At 36.6% G+C, this 19,662-nt stretch overlaps 1 protein-coding gene across 4 annotated transcripts in view; it reads left to right on the top strand.

Moving 5' to 3' along the window:
* MRC1 (mannose receptor C-type 1) overlaps window positions 1-19,662 on the top strand; it is a 95,353-nt gene that overhangs the window by 18,355 nt on the left and 57,336 nt on the right. For all 4 annotated transcript variants that reach the window (XM_072825650.1, XM_072825649.1, XM_072825648.1 and 1 more), the window contains 4 exons: window positions 3,662-3,826; window positions 11,412-11,525; window positions 14,707-14,853; window positions 17,817-18,002. In XM_072825650.1, the coding sequence (XP_072681751.1) occupies window positions 3,662-3,826; window positions 11,412-11,525; window positions 14,707-14,853; window positions 17,817-18,002 (612 nt within the window). The remainder of the gene's footprint in view (window positions 1-3,661; window positions 3,827-11,411; window positions 11,526-14,706; window positions 14,854-17,816; window positions 18,003-19,662) is intronic.

Below are 19,662 nucleotides of genomic sequence, written 5' to 3'. Positions count from 1 at the left end.
GCTGGTTGAGGTGCAGGAGAGAAGGGAGTGGAAGAGCCTTGGAAGCCAAGGCTGAGACTGAAGAAGGAGGCAGGGCTATCACCCCCCCTCCTCAGCCTCCTGCCAGCTATCCTCTTCCTTTTCTACCCCCTAAACTTCACCCTTGCTCTTGCTCCCTCAGACTTTATAGAGCACAGCAACTCCTGTTTGTGCTATTCTCCTGAGCTTTCTCCTGCTGGCCTGCAGAGGGATGGGTGCAGGAGAGGAGTTAGGTGCAGATGCAGTCTGGGATGATTGTAAGGCCACCTGAATTGCAATAGCATCACTTACCACTGAATTTTGGGAACTACACACAAGCATTATTGTGAATTAATAATTAATTATGAATGTAATATTAATAAAAATAATAACAAATAAATTAATAATGCTAAAAATGTTTTAGTGTCTCACATTAAAGCCAGAATCCTAAGAATCATGCTTATTTCTCTTTTTAGATTTATAATCCCACTTAAAATAAATTTTATTTTTCAGCCCCATATAGTATTATAATTTTCTTCTGTGTGCAGTTCCCATGTTCTGGGCTAATATCTGCAAAAACTCATAGGCTTCCCATTCATGGCGATGCTGCTAACTTGTTCTTGGGTGAAGTAATTGTATCTGCCTCTTATAACAATTTTCAGAAGTTTGATTCCCACGAAAAGTTAATAGATGTCTGACCTCTGTATTAGATGTCTTTTTTTGTTGGAATTGAGATATTTTTCCCCTAAGATAAAGTAATGCTTGTATTCCAATGATTGAGGAGTGTCTTTCACCTTTACTTAGTAGAAATGGTATTTTATAAATCTGTTATCAAGGAATTTCTTGGAGGTGTGGATTTCATGAGTCTACAGCATCTTGCACTTAAGTGATATTGATGAAGGAGTTAGTTGTTGGATGTATGTATGATTTAGTCAATCATTAAATGGAAGACAAATGACTAGTCACTAATCATAAAAACAAAAACAAAAACAAAAAAAAAAACAGAAAAAACCTCACGACCTTGGGATCCATGTGTGTTGGAGGGGTATCCTGAGTATTTTCTTGAATAATCTTTTAGTCTTGTTACTTCTAATTTATGTCTTCAAAACCAATGTGTGTGTGTGTGTGTGTGTGTGTGTGTGTGTGTAGTTGGTAAATGTAAAAGTAAAATAACTATAGGAAATTTAAAAAATTGTTTGACTTTAGTGTGCATTAAAAATTTAAAGCACATTTAATACATTCATGCCTTTCTTAAAGGGCTTTGTGATTTCCCAATCTACTTTTTTTCCTTACTTTGTGTTCCTTTCAAAAGAGCATTTTTTTTGTAAATATTAGCCTTCAACTAGCAGGTTTAATACAGGAAGATAAGGTACCAGTTATTGACCTAATCTTCATTGTCCTTTGTGTTGTTTATTGTAATGTTTTCCTTCTGTTTAGACATTTATTTTAAAGTATCATGAGAACAGGAAAAGGAAAAGACCCTTTCTCTCAGTTCTCCAGAGCTTGCAACTTTAGCTTTCCACATCAGTTGTACTGGTTTACTGTGGGAATTTGAACGATATGGGGAGGTGTAGAGTCAGCAAACCTATATATTCATTGGGAAATAGATTTTAATTCCTTGATCTACAGTGCAAAATATACTCTTTAAATGAAGAGAAGAGTCAAATCACATTTCCTTCTTTGATCATGTATATCTCTTACTTCCATTTCTGGGCAAGAAAATAATCCCTTCTTTTTAAAAAGAAGTCTCACATTGTTTACCGTATTAGATCTCCAAATTTCTAAAAATATGTATTTAAAACATCTCCATCTTCAAATAACCCTTAAACCAGTCTCATGTGAATGGATGGTCTCACTTAGTGGAGAAGAATCTGAGAACTAGTAAGATCTCAGATCATGATCATTTGTTTTATATTTTCTAAGATTTTATGTGTTTATTTGACAGAGAAGCACAAGCAGGGGGAAGGGCAAAAGGAGAGGGAGAAGCAGACTCCCCACTGAGCAGGAATCTGGGTACAGGGTATGTACCCAGGATCATGACCTGAGCTGAAGGCAGATGCTTAACTGACTGAGCCACCCGGGTGCCCCACATCATGATCATTGATCATTTAAGTTTAACATTATCAATTCAAATTTATCTTTATGTAAATATATAGTCATTTTATAATGAAAACATCTTAGAAATTTCTTTTTTTTTTAAGATTTTATTTATTTATTCATGAGAGACAGAGAAAGAGAGGCAGAGACACAGGCAAAGGGAACCTGATGTAGGACTCGATCCCAGGACTCCAGGATCACACCCTGGGCCGAAGGCAGATGTTAAATGACTGAGCCACCCAGGGATCCCCAACATAGAAATTTCTATGTTGTTGCCCAAATGAAGTTTTATCTGTTTTTCTTCCTCTTTGATGTTTCATAGAACCACAAGTTTCATATCACATTATGTGGTATGTGTATGAAAAAGGTTACTTCCTTGTCACATACAAAGATTCATGGCAGCGTAGGTTATATGCTTATGGGAAACTGGCCAACTTCTTGGCAGGTTGAACACTTCTCAGAAAATTTGGGAAGTTATATGATTCCTCCTCTTCCTTAGGAATAAGTGAAGAAATTATTACTCCCTAGGATTTGTAAATAGAATTTTATATTATTAAAAAGAGAAGAGGGAGGTACCTGGGTGGCTCAGTCCATTGAGTATCTGCCTTCAGCTCAGGTTATGATCTTGCAGTCCTGGTATTGAGCCCTACATCAGGTTTCCTTCCTGCTCCACAGCAGAGTCTGCTTCTCTCTCTGCCTCTGCCCCTCCCCCCATGCTTATGCTCTCCCTCTCTTGCTCTCTCTCTCAAATAAATATAATCTTTTAAAGAGAGAGAGAGAAAAAAGGGACATTTTCATAACATGAAGCACACAGAAATATTTCATTTGTTGACTAATTTCCCAAACATCTTGTAGGTAACACACTACAAATAATATTTATCAGTCTCTACTCTTGGCCTTTCATAAAGTATAACTAAGCTTATAGAGTATATTGGGAATTGTAAAACAGCAAAGGCAGAAATAAGCTCAAAGAATTATTTTTTACTCTAAAGGAAGGAAAACTAACCATCTACTTCTGGCTGGGGCTACATAAATTTAATATATTCTAGAGATGGGAAAAAGACTTTAAAACTAAGGACAAACTAGTGAGTGCCACTGCCTGGATACAGGTAGAGTCCACGACTTTGCCTTCTAACACCCATGCCTTTGGTCTGAGAAGACCCAAATAGAATGTCCAGGCAAAATATTCACCTCCTGAGAGAAGATACATATATTCTCTTTCCCCACATTTCTCCAGGAGTTTGGGCTGGCATCTCTATTCTTAGTTTTTGCATTGGCTCACTTCTCAACTCAATTGATCCCAAACATCTTGACACAAAAATAGGGAGACCATACCTCTCTTTCCTTTCTTAGGCAGATGAAAAAAAATTAGGTGTGGTTGATCTTTTGAAAACTCTCTTTCTCTATCAAAGGCGTGAAGAAAATCTCACAGGTGCTTTTAAAATAAGTAAGAGAAAAGAAAATAAATATATTTCAGACAAAAATGCTATTAGAATTGTTTAAAAATATTGTTTTTTGAAAGTCTTTTTATGCCTAATGCAGCCAATTCCATTGACTTCTCTTACAGTTGAGGGCAGTGAAAGCTTATGGAATAAAGACCCGCTGACTGGCATTTCTTACCAGATAAACTCCAAATCTGCTTTAACTTGGCATCAGGCGAGGAGGAGCTGCCAACAACAGAGTGCTGAACTCTTGAGTATCACGGAGATACATGAGCAAACATACCTGACAGGTAATGACGGGTAAAGAAAAGAAAGTTGTAAGATCATGCTGATTTTATTTCTATCTAGTTTAGCTTAAAAGCAGATGGTGCATCTGATTATAGACATTAGGAGAGAGCCAGTCCTGAGCAGGTATTACAAGGGTAGGATAGATTTGCCCCCCGGAATGGCAAGTAGGTTTTGTCTCAGGAGCAAACTTTCTTCCATCAATTATGACAGTTTCAAGAACCTGTGTTGAGAAGGATTCTGAGAATTGACCTGGGCTCAGAGTAGAAGGCATCACAATCAGTCAGTGATGTTCTTGGACATGGCAGGGGTACTATGCTGGTCAAGCATTCCAGATCTAACCTGAAGCCAAAGATTTTCCATCAGCATCACGGAATTCAAAAGGAGAGAAGGAAGTATATCATATGTTCTTGCCACAAGCAGGGATGAGTCAAGAGCAGCTCTGAAACTTGGAGTCCTTTTTACTTCCTGCCTCTCAAACTCCCAGACTCTACTGATTTTCAGGCCTTATTGGTGTTCTTCCCACAATGTGTTTGTTTTTTAAGCATTTGTTCTTATAGGATTGTGAAGATGGGAAGAGAACCAGTGTTTGCTTGAGATCAAACTATTTGTTTTAGCTTCTGAAGTCCACACTTGGGGAGCCGAGAGATTAGGAGCAGTTCTAGTTCACCCTGACACTGCTACCAGATTAATATATCTCTAATCCTATGCCTATCGTGTTCAAAAAAGCCATCATGGCTGTTTATTTCCTATCAAATAATTAACACCTTTGCCTGGCATTTAGAGGCTGACGGCTCTTCCCTGACTGCTGTTCTCCTTTAGGTATTTTGCAGTCTTGACAGAAGAATTTTGGGTCTCTCATCTTTATCTAATACTTTCTCATTGCCATATCTTTTCCCATGCTGTTTTATACCTGGAATCCCCAAATTTCATACAGGTGAAATGCAATCTTATTCATTTCTATCTGCATTTCTCTTATTTGTTTACTACTTTTATAATAGCTGTGTATGTATATGCCTCACTTCCCCTACAAGACTATAAATACATTCATTTGTTATTTCTTATTCATTTATTCAACCAGGTGGCTGGTATCTGTGTGTGAGGTATTATGATAGGTCCTAGAGACATGAGGGTGACCAGAGCCAGTCATGTCCTGTCTCCATGTTGCTTAAAGTCCAGTGGGGAAAACCAGCATGAACCAGAAGACAAATAGATAAATACAAATTTTAGTGAGTGCCATGAAAAAAGAAAACTTAAAGACATGTGAAGGATGGATTATAGGAGCAAATCGCTGAAAATGAGGAATGTCTTATGAATAGTGATGTCCCTCAGCCCCCATAGTCTTATGAATAGTGATATCCCTCAGCCCCCATAGAGATTCACATAGAAACGTCCAAGGAAGAGAGTCTCAAAGAATGTTTGCTAAATGACAATTGATGGTGTCGCACAATAAGAGTAATTATTTAGAAATTCAGCCTCATGTGTGGACAGGTGGTCAGTTTATGGCAAGAAGATGGTTAATGCAGTGGTTCATAAATGTAAAGTTGCATATGAATCATTGGGCCACTTTGTTAAAATGAAGATACATGGACATGAATGCCAGGGATGCTAGATCAGTAGCTGTTATGTGGGGCCCAGGAGTCTACATATTGTCAACCTTCCAGGTACTTCTGGGGCAAGTGGTTGAGGGACCACTGTGTTAGCGCCTGCTGTGTCAGCAATGCCTACACAGTCTAGTTGACTAGCCACCAGGCAGCAGAAGGTAGGAGTAGAGAGAGAGAGAGTAAACTCTGGAGCCAGACAGCCTGGGTCTCAGCTCTTCGAAGCTTTGAAGCTTCTGGGCCTCAGTCACATCATCTGTTAAAGGGGGGAGTATGTGTAAACCAATACAAGGGATGGAACATGTCCCCAGCTTGGCCTTTTTTTCTCTTTTTGGATGATAGGTCTTCAATGACTGGAACACATTTCCCCTGTAAGTTATTATTATTTTTAATTGAATTAGAAGATGTTTATTCCATTCTCTTTTTGGAGAAAAGAGGTAACACACATTTATTTAGCACAGCCTTGTGAAATGCATTTTTTTAAAAAAGATTTTATTTATTTGACAGAGAGAGAGAGAGAATATAAGCAGGGGAGACTCAGACTCCCCGCTGAGCCCGCTGGATCCCCGGACCCAGAATCATGACCTGAGCTGAAGGCAGATACTTAACTGACTGAGCTTCCCAGGAGCCCCATGAAATGCATTTTTCTACTCTTCCTCCATTCCTGAGAACTGAATCATGAGCTGCTCCACTGTAATAGAATCTTTCTTGCAATAATAGTGGGGTGCCAAGCTTAGCATTTATTAATGGTCTCTTTTCAGTACAGACAGCAATTGACCATTTTATTTCTATTATTATGACCGAGACCAATAGTAGAAAAGCAACCTGACCTGTGTGTTCATAAACTCAGAGAAAGAATTATGCCTCATGTCTCCTCAGTTATTCTGTTTCATGTTGGTCTGGGAGGCCTTCCTAGTATCAGGGCAGAGTATCAGAGTGATTAATATTTACGACCATGTATAAAAATCAGGGCAGAAAGCATGGACGGAGACAAAACTAAATTCATGTAGATGATCAAGGAAGAGAAAAGATGACATCAGACAAGTCAGGTGTTTTCTGTGTGAGCTGGCCTGGGTGAGAGAAAACTATCAGAGGTGAAGTGGTTTCTGTCAGTCAGAGAATGATGAATACCAAATGATTTCATTCATATGTGGAGTTTAAGAAACAAGACAGATGAGCAAAGGGCAAAGAGGAGAGATTGAGAGAGAGAGAGAGGCAAACCAAGGAACAGCCTCAATCACAGAGAACGCACTGCTAGTTACCAGTGGCCAGAGGATGGGAGTTATGGGGAGAATGAGTGATGGGGGTTAAGAAGGGCACTCGTGGTGATGAGCAGAGGGTGATGTATGGAATTAAAATAAAAACTTAAAAAAAAAGTTGAAATGATTTGAGCTGGCTTTTTTTTTTTTTAAGGGACTCTGCGTTGTATTATCTAGACTCTACCAAGTTTTACTTGGTTTCTGGCTTTCTGGAAGCCAAGGTACAGAATGCAGGTGACTTTTTACCTGCCTTACCAGCTGCATGGAGGCAAGGGGTGATGTGAGTGCAGCGGCTCCAGCTCCGGCATCAGGAAATGCTTTCCTAATCAGCCAGTGCTATTCTTGGGTCCCTCAGGAGCGCAGACAGGCGCTAAGAGGCTCAGAGGCCGAGTTCACCTCAGATACTTGTTTGAATCTTATCCAAGCCTCCGGAATTTTAGTCAGCAAATTTTAACTGAAATCTGGATGAGAATGATTTCACTAGTGAGATTTGTAGCATTTCCTGCTTTTCTTTAAGTCAGAAATATCACAGATGGGGGGGGGGAGGTCTAAAGGGGAATTCATAAAGTAAAACAGAACTTTGTTTTTTGAAGGGAAGATAGTCATGGCATTCAGGACTCATTGGGAGGTAGTAGGAAAGAATCTGGAAAATAATGGTGTGAGTGAAGAATTGTAGATCTACTCCATTTGAGGTAATATGCCACTAAAAGGAAAAAAATGTATACCCATAAATAGTTATACTTTCAAAATAAGATTTATTCCATGTGAGGACTGTAAGCAGTGTAAATAACATTTTTTTTAAAAGGTGTAAACCGTTTTTATGACTCAGATCCATTGAGCTGTCATGTATTGATCAGCTGCTGTGTGCCAGACACTGGGCTTTATTTCTAAAGCTCATACCAAACTTTTAAATGTCTCCATATTATAGATGAAATAAAAGGAAGAAGCTAGAAATTTGCCTAATACCTCCTGTTAAGAAAACAGTTGGATTGGAGCTGCCCACTATCTTTCCATTTGCTCTGTCCCGGTCCTACTCATGAAATGAGCCAGGATCTGGTGATTTCCAAATCACTAAAGAGAATCCTTAATTTAAGTATCAACAAATCATTCTGGTGAATTTAGTTTAAAATGGTGATCTGATTTCCCCTTGTGTGCAGGGCTTATTGCGTCTGCCCACCGGCAACTTCTTATATCATTTATGATCATTGCATCATCCTCAACTTCTGCTGGAAAGCTATTTATCCTTCAATTTCTGAATCAGAGTTATAACAGCATATGTGCCAGGTTAGGGTTTACAGAACTGAAATAAGCTGTAGGAAGTGAAAGTTGGCTTGTTTCCCTGATTGTTTTTGGTGCTGGTTGGAAAGTGAATTGGACCACAGTACAGGAAAGATGAAAGGGAAGGATAACATTGGACGTGAATGCATCTTCTGTTATAACTAGGTTCAAAAATAGGTGCATAACCATTTCAGACAATGCACATGCAGAAAAATAAAGCATTAAAAAGTTCAGTGTGTGGAATCGATACTTTGTATAGTAATGCTAAAAACAACAACAACAACAAAAAACAACCCTAGGTCTCTCTATGATATTACAAAAGCACATTAGAGAAAGAAATTTGTAGACAATGCTCATCTGCTTTAAGTGGTGATGATATATTTAACACAAAATTTGAATTTTGTTTCTAATCACAGGTTTTGCCAACCCTGATTCAAGATAGAGTACTAATACTGATAACAATAGCAGCTTACATTTATTGGGTACATATTATGTGTTAGGCCCTGATTTAAGAAGTATTTACTAATTTAATACTTTAAAACAAGCCTAGAAGTACACAGAGCAGACTCAGGCTATCAGAGGATAGATAATTCCTATAAGAAGCTATCTTCTTTTCTCATTTTGCCAAACACAGTAATTTAAGCCATCTCAGACAAAATCTACTTTAATTCTTCCTATGGTCCATGAATTACTTATAGTTTTAAAAGCTTAGAAATGCTTATTTTCTTAATAACAATTAAAAAAATACCAGAGTATTTGATTTGAGGGAATAAATAGCTATATTTAACATTTGTGAAATGCTACTTTCAGCATCATTTTCTGTAGTATACCCCTCTGTAAGTATAGAGATAATTATTTTCCAGGTTACTACAACTTTAAATAATTTATGGAAAAAAATCATTCAGTGCCCAATAGTATTTAACAGAGTAATTACTAACATAAAGTGTAGTGTCGGTATGACGTTGATCCCAGAATAACATTTCTAATGCACAGACCAGTAAGCAAGTATTTCCTCTTGACACAAATTACCTATTACATAAATGAGGGAGGACAGAACTTTTAAGTTGATTTCTTTCATTTATCCAAAAGTGACCTAAGTAATAAAATAGTACTCAAAATAGTTTAAATAACTACATGTAAAAAATAATTAACAAACTAAAAAGAAACCATTGATAAGATGAATAATTATGAAATTGATTTAATATGAATGAATTTTTATCACATTATTATTTTTTCAGATGATTGCAATCATACTTGATGATGCTCATCCCAGAGATTTAAGGCTAAAGAAATTTCAAGACTTGTCCTTTTGATAATCTCATCTCCTTGGTAGTTTACAATAAACATTTCTATTTTTTGGTAAAATTCCAACTTTGGAGAACCAAAAGCTGCATCTTTGCAGGTGATAGGAATGAGTTCTGGCATGTGCTATTGTTTGGAGAGGAAGGGCATGTATTGGAAATATCTGTCTAGTTCACTGTTGTTTATTTAGGGTGCTCTAATGTTTAAAGTTATCTAGAAAAGGTATTAGTAGTAACTCACAGGCAAGATTAATTTAAGCAGGAATTGAAGCCACTGGAGAAACCACATTGAACCCTGGGTTCCAATCCTGATCTGCTAATCTCCTTCACTTTAAAAGTTCCTTAATCTCTCTGTCTTTGGTTTCTTTTTCTGTAAAATGAAGAGATTGAACTAGATGCCTCCCAAGGTACTTAAAGTACCTGCCTGTAAGAGCTGTGCTAACTCAAACATTTTTTCTTGAACATTTGACAAAAATGAGTGAGTCTGAATTCATTTTCACCCATTTTTACATTCCAGTATTTTATTTCATCCCATTGTTATTTTATCACTTTATTTAAAAAAATCACACAGTAGAGTTTATTTTACTTCCTGAAAAGTAAAGTCAAGTTTACTTTTCAGTAAGTAATTCCTGCATTGAATTCAGTTCAGTTTATTAAGCAATCAGCCTACCTAATCAATATCAACCTAATCATATCTTCAAGTGGATATTTGGACTGCCCTTTGCTAGTGCCTCTCTGCCAGATGCTGAATAATCTGAGTGCAACATGAGGTCACATTATCTCTAAAACCATTGTCTTCACTTTTATGGAAGTGGACGCAATAAATGTGAGATCTGATTATTTGGCACTGAGTCACTTTGACCCCTATTCACTTGAATTGGTGACTTGAATGTGTGCATGCATACATGATTTGATGAAAAATTGGGGAAAATGTTAATGACTTTGAGGTAGCTCAGTTGGAGAACTGGAGTGTCTGCACTTTGGTGTCACGAGACACCTAGCATAGCTAGTGAGGATTAAATGAACACAGGCAGTGCTCTGAATAGAATAAGTGCTAATTCTTGCCATTGACAAGAATACCAACTTAAGTTTAGTACTTTATTAAAGACAGAGGATAGTTTTATTTTTTATGAACTCTTTATAATCAACTAAAAAGAATGTGAAGAGAACAGAGAATCTGTGTGGTTTTTAGAAAGTATAAATAGTAACAAATGAGAGTGTTTAACACCAGAGGGCTGAGCTGCCTGTGGCTTGTTTTTTAAGTCTACATCAGCACCCGCCAACCTCACACAGTTTGGAACATTATAATTACAATTTATGAAGTACCTAAACAAAATGTTGTTCATGTTAGCCAAAGATTTTTGCTTAGACTTTAAGCAAAATATTAATGAGAGAAAAATGGATCTTAAAAGATGCCATAAAATAAAATTCTTTTTTTTTTTTTTATAAAATAAAATTCTTAGAATAAGTTCTAGAATGTAAGGTTAGGTAATAATTTGTGGGCATGATAGATCAAAATGTTTAGTAAACATTTTTATGATAGAATATTTTGAATTTTATTCATAATAAATTTTATTTGTACACTTGGGGCACCTGGATGGCTCAGTCAGTTAAGCATCTGACTCTTGATTTTGGCTCAGGTCATTATCTCAGGGTCGTGAGATCCAGCCCCACATTCGTATTCTGGCTCTGCGCTTGGCATGGAGTCTCCTCATCCTTCTCTGCTCCTCCCCCTGCTCTCTCTCTCTATCTCTCTCTCTCAAATAAATAAGTAAAATCTTTAAAAAAAAACTTATTTGTACTCAAAAGTGAAGTAAGAATGTTATTATTTGATGATAGAGTGTTATCCAAATTAAAAAAGCACACTCATACCATTCTATAGGAGTATTCAAGACAATAGAGTAAAGCCTGGTCAGATCTGGGTTAGAAGCTTACCAAGAATCTTACTAAGAATCTTACTTAGGCTCTCACCTCTGTTTATCAGCCAGTGGAGGTAGTAGTTGTACTTACCTCAAGAGAATGCAAGGAGAAATGTTGGGCATGGTGTTTTAATCATTTCTCTCAAATACATTTTGATTCAAGCACTTAATTCTGAATGCGATTCCATTGTCTTTTCCAAATGTCAGTTTTGTTTTTGCTTTTCTTGTATAGGATTAACTACTTCCTTGACCTCAGGACTCTGGATTGGACTTAACAGCCTGAGTTTCAACAGTGGGTGGCAGTGGAGTGGTGGCAGTCCATTCCGATATTTGAACTGGCTACCAGGTAGGGTTCAGCTTGCCTGGGAATAAATTCATCTAAATTTAATTTATCTGGATACCATGGGGATCTTCATCATCTCACATGTAGAGCTCAAAGAAAAGAATTGGGAAACTTTACCGAATATAGTCCATTTCTCATGTTGCTTTGAAATCTGCCAACTAGATTTGTGTATACTAAAACCATAAAGTTTTTATGGCTCCTGGGATATGGATTTGTCTGGAAGGATTGTGACACCAATCAATACAGGACACTGTTAAAGTGTATATATATTCTCTGAGTATTCTTCATTGGCTAGGTATTATATTCAAAATCAAATTTTCTAATTTTACAATGTTCCAGTTGAAAATGCTTATATATAAAATGTATATTTATGAGATATATACTATATAATGCTATATTATATATTCAAAGACTTTATATGTATTTATTTATATTTACACACACATATTTAAGTGAGTGTGGATTATTTGGGGCTGGAAAATTTCTCATTATCTTGAGCCCTGAGATATTTGTGATATTTGCTCTGATTGTCATTGTTATAATGATCTTAACTTCATTGTTTCCTGTTGTTAATCTAATAGAGCTGCATTAAAATAATATTTCAGACAGATGATAATATTCCAAGGTAATATAATAATTCATTACCAGTTTCGTTGGCAATTTGTGGTTTAATTATAAAGAAATGCTATTGGGGGATGACCAAGACTTCAACAGCTGTCAAATTTTTTGGAGGACAGAAAATGCTGTGAACTAATTATGTCTACATTTTCATAACATACAGGTAACAGAACATAAAGGAGGCTAAATAATAAATGTGTTTTACATACATGGCAATCATTCAGAGAAAATAAAAAAGGACCAATGATGACAAAAAAAACTTTTATCTTATTCACAAATGCCAACCATTAGTAGCTGCTTGAGGTGCTCTATCAAGTGTGATTCAGAACTCTCCACCCATACCCCTGTACTAATTAATGTTGGTTTATTAGCAAAAAGTACAATAATTAATGATTACTGAATGCCATGGATGTGGGAAAGGATGAGTCATATTTTCATTTACTAGTTCTGCTATGAGAAAGTAATGATACAGTGTTCCTTCATATGGTCAGACTGCTTTCTTAAAAGCCACTGAATGGTTTTTGCATTTGGCTTAGGAAATTAAACTCTTCTGTATTACTGATTTATGGTATTTAGAGAAAATGAAAACTTGAAAGAAAGAAAGAAAAGAAGGAAGGAAGGATATTCAGAATAGATGCTAAAACACAAGAGGGAAATTTTAGAGGATACATTTTGGTTTAAATTGACTGGCTTTTACTATGAAATTCCACTTCCAGTGCATTCCTTCAGTGCATATTTACAGGGCTGTCCTAGAATTGGCTTTATTTTCCTTTACAATGTGGGAACTAAACATTACTGCAAGGGAATATAAAATGTCCTTTTTGTGGATGAGGATTTGATTTGCCTGCCTACTCAGATTAAATTGGAGAATGCCAATTAGGTTCAATCAGATCTTTAGATAATAATGATTTTTTTTAAATAAAGATTTTGTTTATTCATGAGAGATACACAGAGAGAAGCAGAGACATAGGCAGGGGGAGAAGCAGTCTCCCGGCTTTGTGCGGGACTGGATCCCAGGACCCTGGGATCACTACCTGAGCCAAAGGCAGACACTCAACCACTGAGCCACCCAGGTTCCCCAATCTTTTTTTCTTTTTTTAAGGAACTAGAGTGTATTCTTTGCTGCTTATTATTGCATCTTAGGCAAGTCACTTTATTGTGCAATTTTGGAATAATTATTGTAATATTTAACCACTTGCATTCCAAGAGTTCAGTAAGAAAATTGAGAGGTTAACTTCAGTGAAAGTAAGGAATGAAATTGGAATATGGTTGAGAAAGGAAAAGAAAAATTCTCTCTTTATTAAACCAAATTCCTGAGAAGTAGTAGCTGCAAGGTTAAATCCCTTCTGAAATAATGAGAGTTTCTTCAAACTAAAACCAGAAATCTTTTGGAATAGTAGAAGCTGTCATTGCATGAATTATTTGATCAAGCATTCAATTGAGTACTTACCAAGTAATAATGTATCTATTGAAATACATTCACAGTTTAAGTGAGGATATTTTACACAAATGATGTAGAAGTGTGAATTCAAATATAGAACTGTGGTAGCCATTGAAAGACAACTGATTGATATGTTAAAGTCCTCATCACTACTGATTGATATGTTAAAGTCCTCATCACTAACAATGTCTTTCTTTGTGTGCTCTTCCACAACTTTCAAAAAATTTTGACAAAAGCTTTATGGAGCAGGTGATATGATTCCCATCTAGAAAGAAGGCAAAGTGAGGTCCAGGTCCAGGTTATACACATGTCAGAGGTCACAAAACAGAGCCATTAACACAATGTGGCTCATCCCCCTGTCTTCAGGTGAGAGATGGAGTGCTAGTTTGCAGAATATTAACTAGTGAAAAAGCATGAGAAATATGGGCATCAATGCATGTATCCATTGCATCCCTGAAGTTGACTTTATCTGGTTCTTTTATCACTTTTCTGTAAGATATGGGATGAAGGGTTAGTCGTTAAAAATCTTCAGTAGGCTGGGTAGAAAATCTTGAGGAAGAGTCTTAGTTTGGGGGTGTATCTTATCAGCATTTCCCATGTCATGTTGCACCTCAAGCTCCCTTTCCCCTTGTCTTTCTCCTCGTTGCTGTCTTTCTCTCTCTTGTTGGAGAAAGATTCCCACTTTCAGAAATTCTCTAGTTTGCTCCTCACAGTTAGCATTACTTAGATTTTTGGTAGGTATTTACAGTGTTCAATATGACTGGTTTGGAACATCATGTGTTTTGCATTTTGTTAGATATCTCTTGGTTATACATCACGAAACCCAACATGAAGATTGTTCAAGATTATATGGTCTAGCTTTATTGTTGATATTGTGAAAAAAGTTGTTTCAAAGAAGTAAATTCATATAATCAACATTTTAAACATTGGAATGATCCAATGACAAGAAAAGAAATAGACACCCAACATGTCTTTTCTCTGCAGTCAGTAAAGATTTCTTGGTGAATGTGAAGCCAGTGACAGAATGGGATCCATTAAATACCAAGGATGAAGCCGTGCCATTGTGGGGGCTATCTGCTTGTAAAACCTATGATAATCCACTTTGATTTTTCCTTTTCCCCAAAGGAAGTCCATCAGCAGAACCTGGAAAAAGCTGTGTGTCCCTAAATCCTGGGAAAAATGCTAAATGGGAAAATCTGGAATGTGTTCAGAGACTAGGCTATATTTGTAAAAAGGGCAACACAACTTTGAATTCTTTTGTGATTCCCTCAGGTAAGTGATCTATTTGATCTGAAGTGTATAAAATATTGTATTTTAAAGAAGAAAACTTATAGTCTAGCCATAACTGTGTGAAATGACAGGTTTTGTTGATAATTTATGGGGTAAACGTAATGATATCCCTATGGAATTTCTTTTTGTTGGTTACTAGTAACCAACTAGTGTGCTATGGTGCTCAGGCATGTACAAAGCCTTTGAAAGAACATAAATAAGAATTTATCCTCATAGGAGCTCTGTGAGCTAGGCATTATTATTCACACATTCTAGACGAGGAAGAGGTTATTCGGAGGATCTATAAAACTTGCACATGTGACAAAACTGGAATCCAAGCTAGGAAATAGATTTCTGCAAGGGACTTTTTTTTATTATATTCTTGCTATTTAAGGATCCATCTGGCTCTAGTGCTGTAAGTTTAGTATCTTCAATGGCAGTCTTCACAGAAATGAGATAAAACATCCAAAAAGTACTCAATGAATTTTATATATAGGCTAGACTCTGGGGAAAGAATTCAATTATGCTCCCTCTTATAATTTTGAGAAGAATTAAGTTACACAAGAATGCACCTTTTTTTCTTCAAACTGGCAAAAAGCAAGCAACCTACACTTTTTTCACTATCGGCTGTTTTTGCAGAAATTCTCTAGTTGTATGTATGTATGTATTCTGCTTGAGAAATCTGACACTGTGGCATTCTTGGCTTTTCTCTTTGACTTTTTCCATGCCTGGGAAGTCAAAAGGTATAAAAATGATAGGAAGCAATAGTATTTTCCTTCCACCTCTTAACCTCTAACATCCAGTTCTCCTCCTAGGTAAACTGTTTCTGGATATTTATCCTTATGTAGTTATTGTATAAATATATAAACAAATATGTCTATAATCATTTTTGTCTGTTTTAGTATGCAAATGGAAGCATACTCTATGTATATTCTTCACTTTTTTCAGATAAAAATTTTGGACATCTTTCCATACAGTACACAAATAGCCTCTTGGTTTACTTTTATGGCTGCATGATAGCCATTACAGAGAGAGACCATGTATACTTTTTGACCAGTCACCATATGACCTTCAGTTTACTTCCAATTTTTTTTATTATCAGAAACATTCCTATCATGAATAACTTTATACACGTGTCATTTCATGCGAGTGATCATTCCTAGAAGTGGAGTTGCCAGACCAAAGAGTAGGTACCTTTGCAAATTTAATAGATACAGATATGGTCAAGATGTCCAGTGGGTACAGATGAGGGTCCTGGTTCTTGGGTTCATTGATATTTCCAGAGACACCATGATGATTATAAGCACATGTGCAGGAGGCCTCAGTACTTCATCTCCTCTATTCCTCCCATAGGAGAAATAGTATCATTCTTTCTCCTTGGAAAAGCTCATACAATTCTCCTTTGGAAGATTTGGAATTGCCACTTAGGGGAAGAGAAAAATGGTTGTTTTACAGCTTCCCTGGTATGGGAAGTAGAATTCTAGAACTTGGCCTTGATACTTAACCCCCAGTTTTGTGTTCCTCATCCGTAAAGGGAAATATTAATACCTGTTTTTCCCCCTCTGAGAATTTATCATAGCTGCTAGCAAATTTAAAACTATGTATGGAACTCTTGTTTGTGGCTTACATTGTATCTCTAATAGACAGTGTTGCTCTACAGGAACAAGTGATGTTTTGTGTCTGTCCCATGGAATGCCATTTCATTGATTGTTTTAAACATTTTTAAAGGTCATCTGCACATTTTGAAGTCCTCAGCATTTGCTGACATTATTTTTAGCTTCCTAGGTAGCAAAGTCAAAATATCCCACCAGAGGGCTCCAGAGCTATACTAACTTATTTATTTATTTATTTTGTAACGTGGCAATGTTGAACATCTAAATTGTATTGAGGGGCCAGAATTTTTAAGTATATGCATTTTTTCTATGACAATAACAGAGCGTTTGGTCATCATGAGTGACTGTTTACTTATATGACTGTGTAAACACAATCCTGTAACTTGAAGATACGGCAAACAGTCCTGGTCTCTCGGGATAATGGCTGTACAGCATTCATTAAATGAATAGCAAACATTTACTATATTGAGCATTTACTAAGGCAGCACATTTGAGAACATTCACTACCAAACAAATGTATAAATTAACATTCATTTGGTAATATAGTCCCTTTTTAAGCAAGGTCTATTGCGAAATTGCAGTTTGAAATAGTATCTGTGAAGAGAACTGATGAGCTGCTATATATCAAATATATTTTCTCAACCGACATTCATTACACCTGCCATGTACCAGGCCCCATGCCAATTCTGGGACATACAAGGATGGATAACTTGAGTTTCTGTCTTCAAACATCCTTCCTTTCCATTTCCCCAGCTCTTTACGATTAGTTCATTTTGCAATGCGAAATCAAGATTTATGAAATTTGACCATAACTCTTAGTAGCAATAATTAGGATGTTGGCCACTGTTACTCTTGATTTAAATAATAATTGTATGATATTTGTCATCTATAGTGACATTATCCCAAGTGTTTTCTAGTTCAGAAGAACACAGTGAAGATGAATAGCTTCATATTAGTATTGTTATTGACATTATTGAAATATTTTTACATATATGGATGCTTTAGTTCATGTGCTATGACTTGCCCAAGATCACACAACTTGTGGCACATTCAGGTTTGGCCTGAAAGACTTCTGAATCTAAAGCTCTGTGGTCACTACAGTATCATATGCCATCTCATTGAAACAAGCCAGAGCCAGTGGGTCAGTGTAGAGGCACCAGTGGCCGGCTTATGCTCTTGTGGTTTCTGTGGCTCATTGGTGGCGCTTCTGTCTCCACCTAGTTATCATTTGTGAGTATGTGTGCCAAAAAGGAAAAGTAAACATTACCTTTAAATGCTTAGAAAATTTTGTTATACTTTTAAAAACATCTTCCCTTTTAAATGTTTTCCAAACTCTTTTTTTTTTTTCTCTAGAAAGTGATGTGCCTACTAACTGTCCAAGTCAGTGGTGGCCATATGCAGGTCACTGCTATAAGATTGATAGAAAAGAGAAGAAAATTCAAAGAGATGCCTTAACTGCATGTCGGAAGGAAGGTGGTGATCTAGCCAGTGTCCACAGCATCGAGGAATTTGACTTTATCATTTCCCAGCTCGGATATGGTGAGAAACCTTATAGCAGTAATATGCTTGGCTCTCCCCCACTCTCCACCCATCTCTTGGAAAATTTAATCATAAATGTTAAATTTAATTTAATAATTGAAGATTAATAGTGAGATTATTTGATAAATATAAATATTAATCATGCATAGTAGAAATTATTTAGAAATTTAAAGAATTTTTTTAAAAGATTTTATTTATTTGAGAGAGAGAGACAGAGAGAGAAAGAGAGTGCATGAGCAGAGGCAGGGGAAGAGGGAGAGAGAACCCCAAACAGCCTCCATGCTGAACAGGGAGCCCAACTCGGGGTTTGATTCCAGGACCCAAGATCATGACCTGATCTCAAATCAAGAGTTGGACACCCAACTTACTGTGCCACTCAGGCACCCAAAATTTTAAAAACTTTTATCAAGAAGATAATTTGACTTATTTTTCTTTTAATACATAATCAACTGACATATAGTTTTTAAAATATTATTTTTTCTATATAATCTGCATGCAGAACAGTCTACCTTAAATTTGTCATTAATATTTCATTTATTGGAAGTACTGGTGTGTACGTATTTTCTTTTTTGACACCCATAGTTTCTCTCACCAGAAATATCTCTAAATGAGCCATATTGTACTGTGGATTTTATTTTCTTTATTGACCTAGCTAGTACTGCTACAGTGTTGAGCAGTGAAAGAAACAGGATATTTTACTGGGGTGGTTAGGTGGTGGCCTAAACTTAAAGAAAGGTATGCCTCGATTTTAGGTATGTAATTTAAAGATTATACAGAGAATGTACTAAACAAAATACTGGAAGGTTTTCAAAAATTGATTCTATCAGAAAACAAAGAAAAATGAACTGGTAACACTTATCCCAAAGAGGAGGCAAGAGAGGAGGAACTGAATGCTAACTGACACTTGGGTACCTGCTGGTTCAGTGATGCTCATTTTGTGCTTCCCCCTCGAGCCTACTGACTAGCGACAGCTGTTCATTTCCAGCCAGCAAAACAAGAGGAAATGGATGGTGGCAATGGTGGGGGAGGCTTCCTGACACTTATTGCCTGAAAATTGATAGGAGTCAGGGGGAGTGAAGGAGGGCTTTTTCAGCAGTTGACAAAAGATGGGAATTAGCAGAGTAGTCACAGAGAACCTTTGCAAAGACCCCAAAACACCAGGGCTCCTAGCACCTGTGCCAAACGGAATTCTTTCCCCTCTGTCTACTTGACTCCATTTAATAGGCCCTGATAATAGCCTGCTGCAGCCTGTAAACAACTTCTTCATATTCTCTAACTACGCATTCTGGAGAATTCAGACTAGAAGATAATAATGTAATCAAGACTGATATGTCTGAATAATATCATAGTATCCAAGTCATGATACTTACAGCAGGTAATAAAGTTTGCAAATGAATCTGGAAAACAGATTAGTTAAGATACCACAGACCCAAAGTGCAAATCTTTCTCTACTTTATATAACATGATATAGTAAAAGAAGCAGCTTATGTTTATTACTGTAGTTATGTAGGGAAGTTGACTGACAAAGGTTGCTTTCATTTATTTTTTTATTGAAGTATAGCTGACATTTTATTAGTTTCAGATATCTAACATAATGATGCCACATTTGTATTCATTCCAAAGTGATCACCACAATAAACCTATTTACCAATTTTGACTG

Source organism: Canis lupus, chromosome 5 (assembly GCF_048164855.1).
Source record: "Canis lupus baileyi chromosome 5, mCanLup2.hap1, whole genome shotgun sequence".
NCBI lineage: Eukaryota > Metazoa > Chordata > Mammalia > Carnivora > Canidae > Canis > Canis lupus.
The sequence above is the reverse complement of the archived record's forward strand: the minus strand, read 5'-3'. Positions and strand labels throughout refer to the sequence as shown.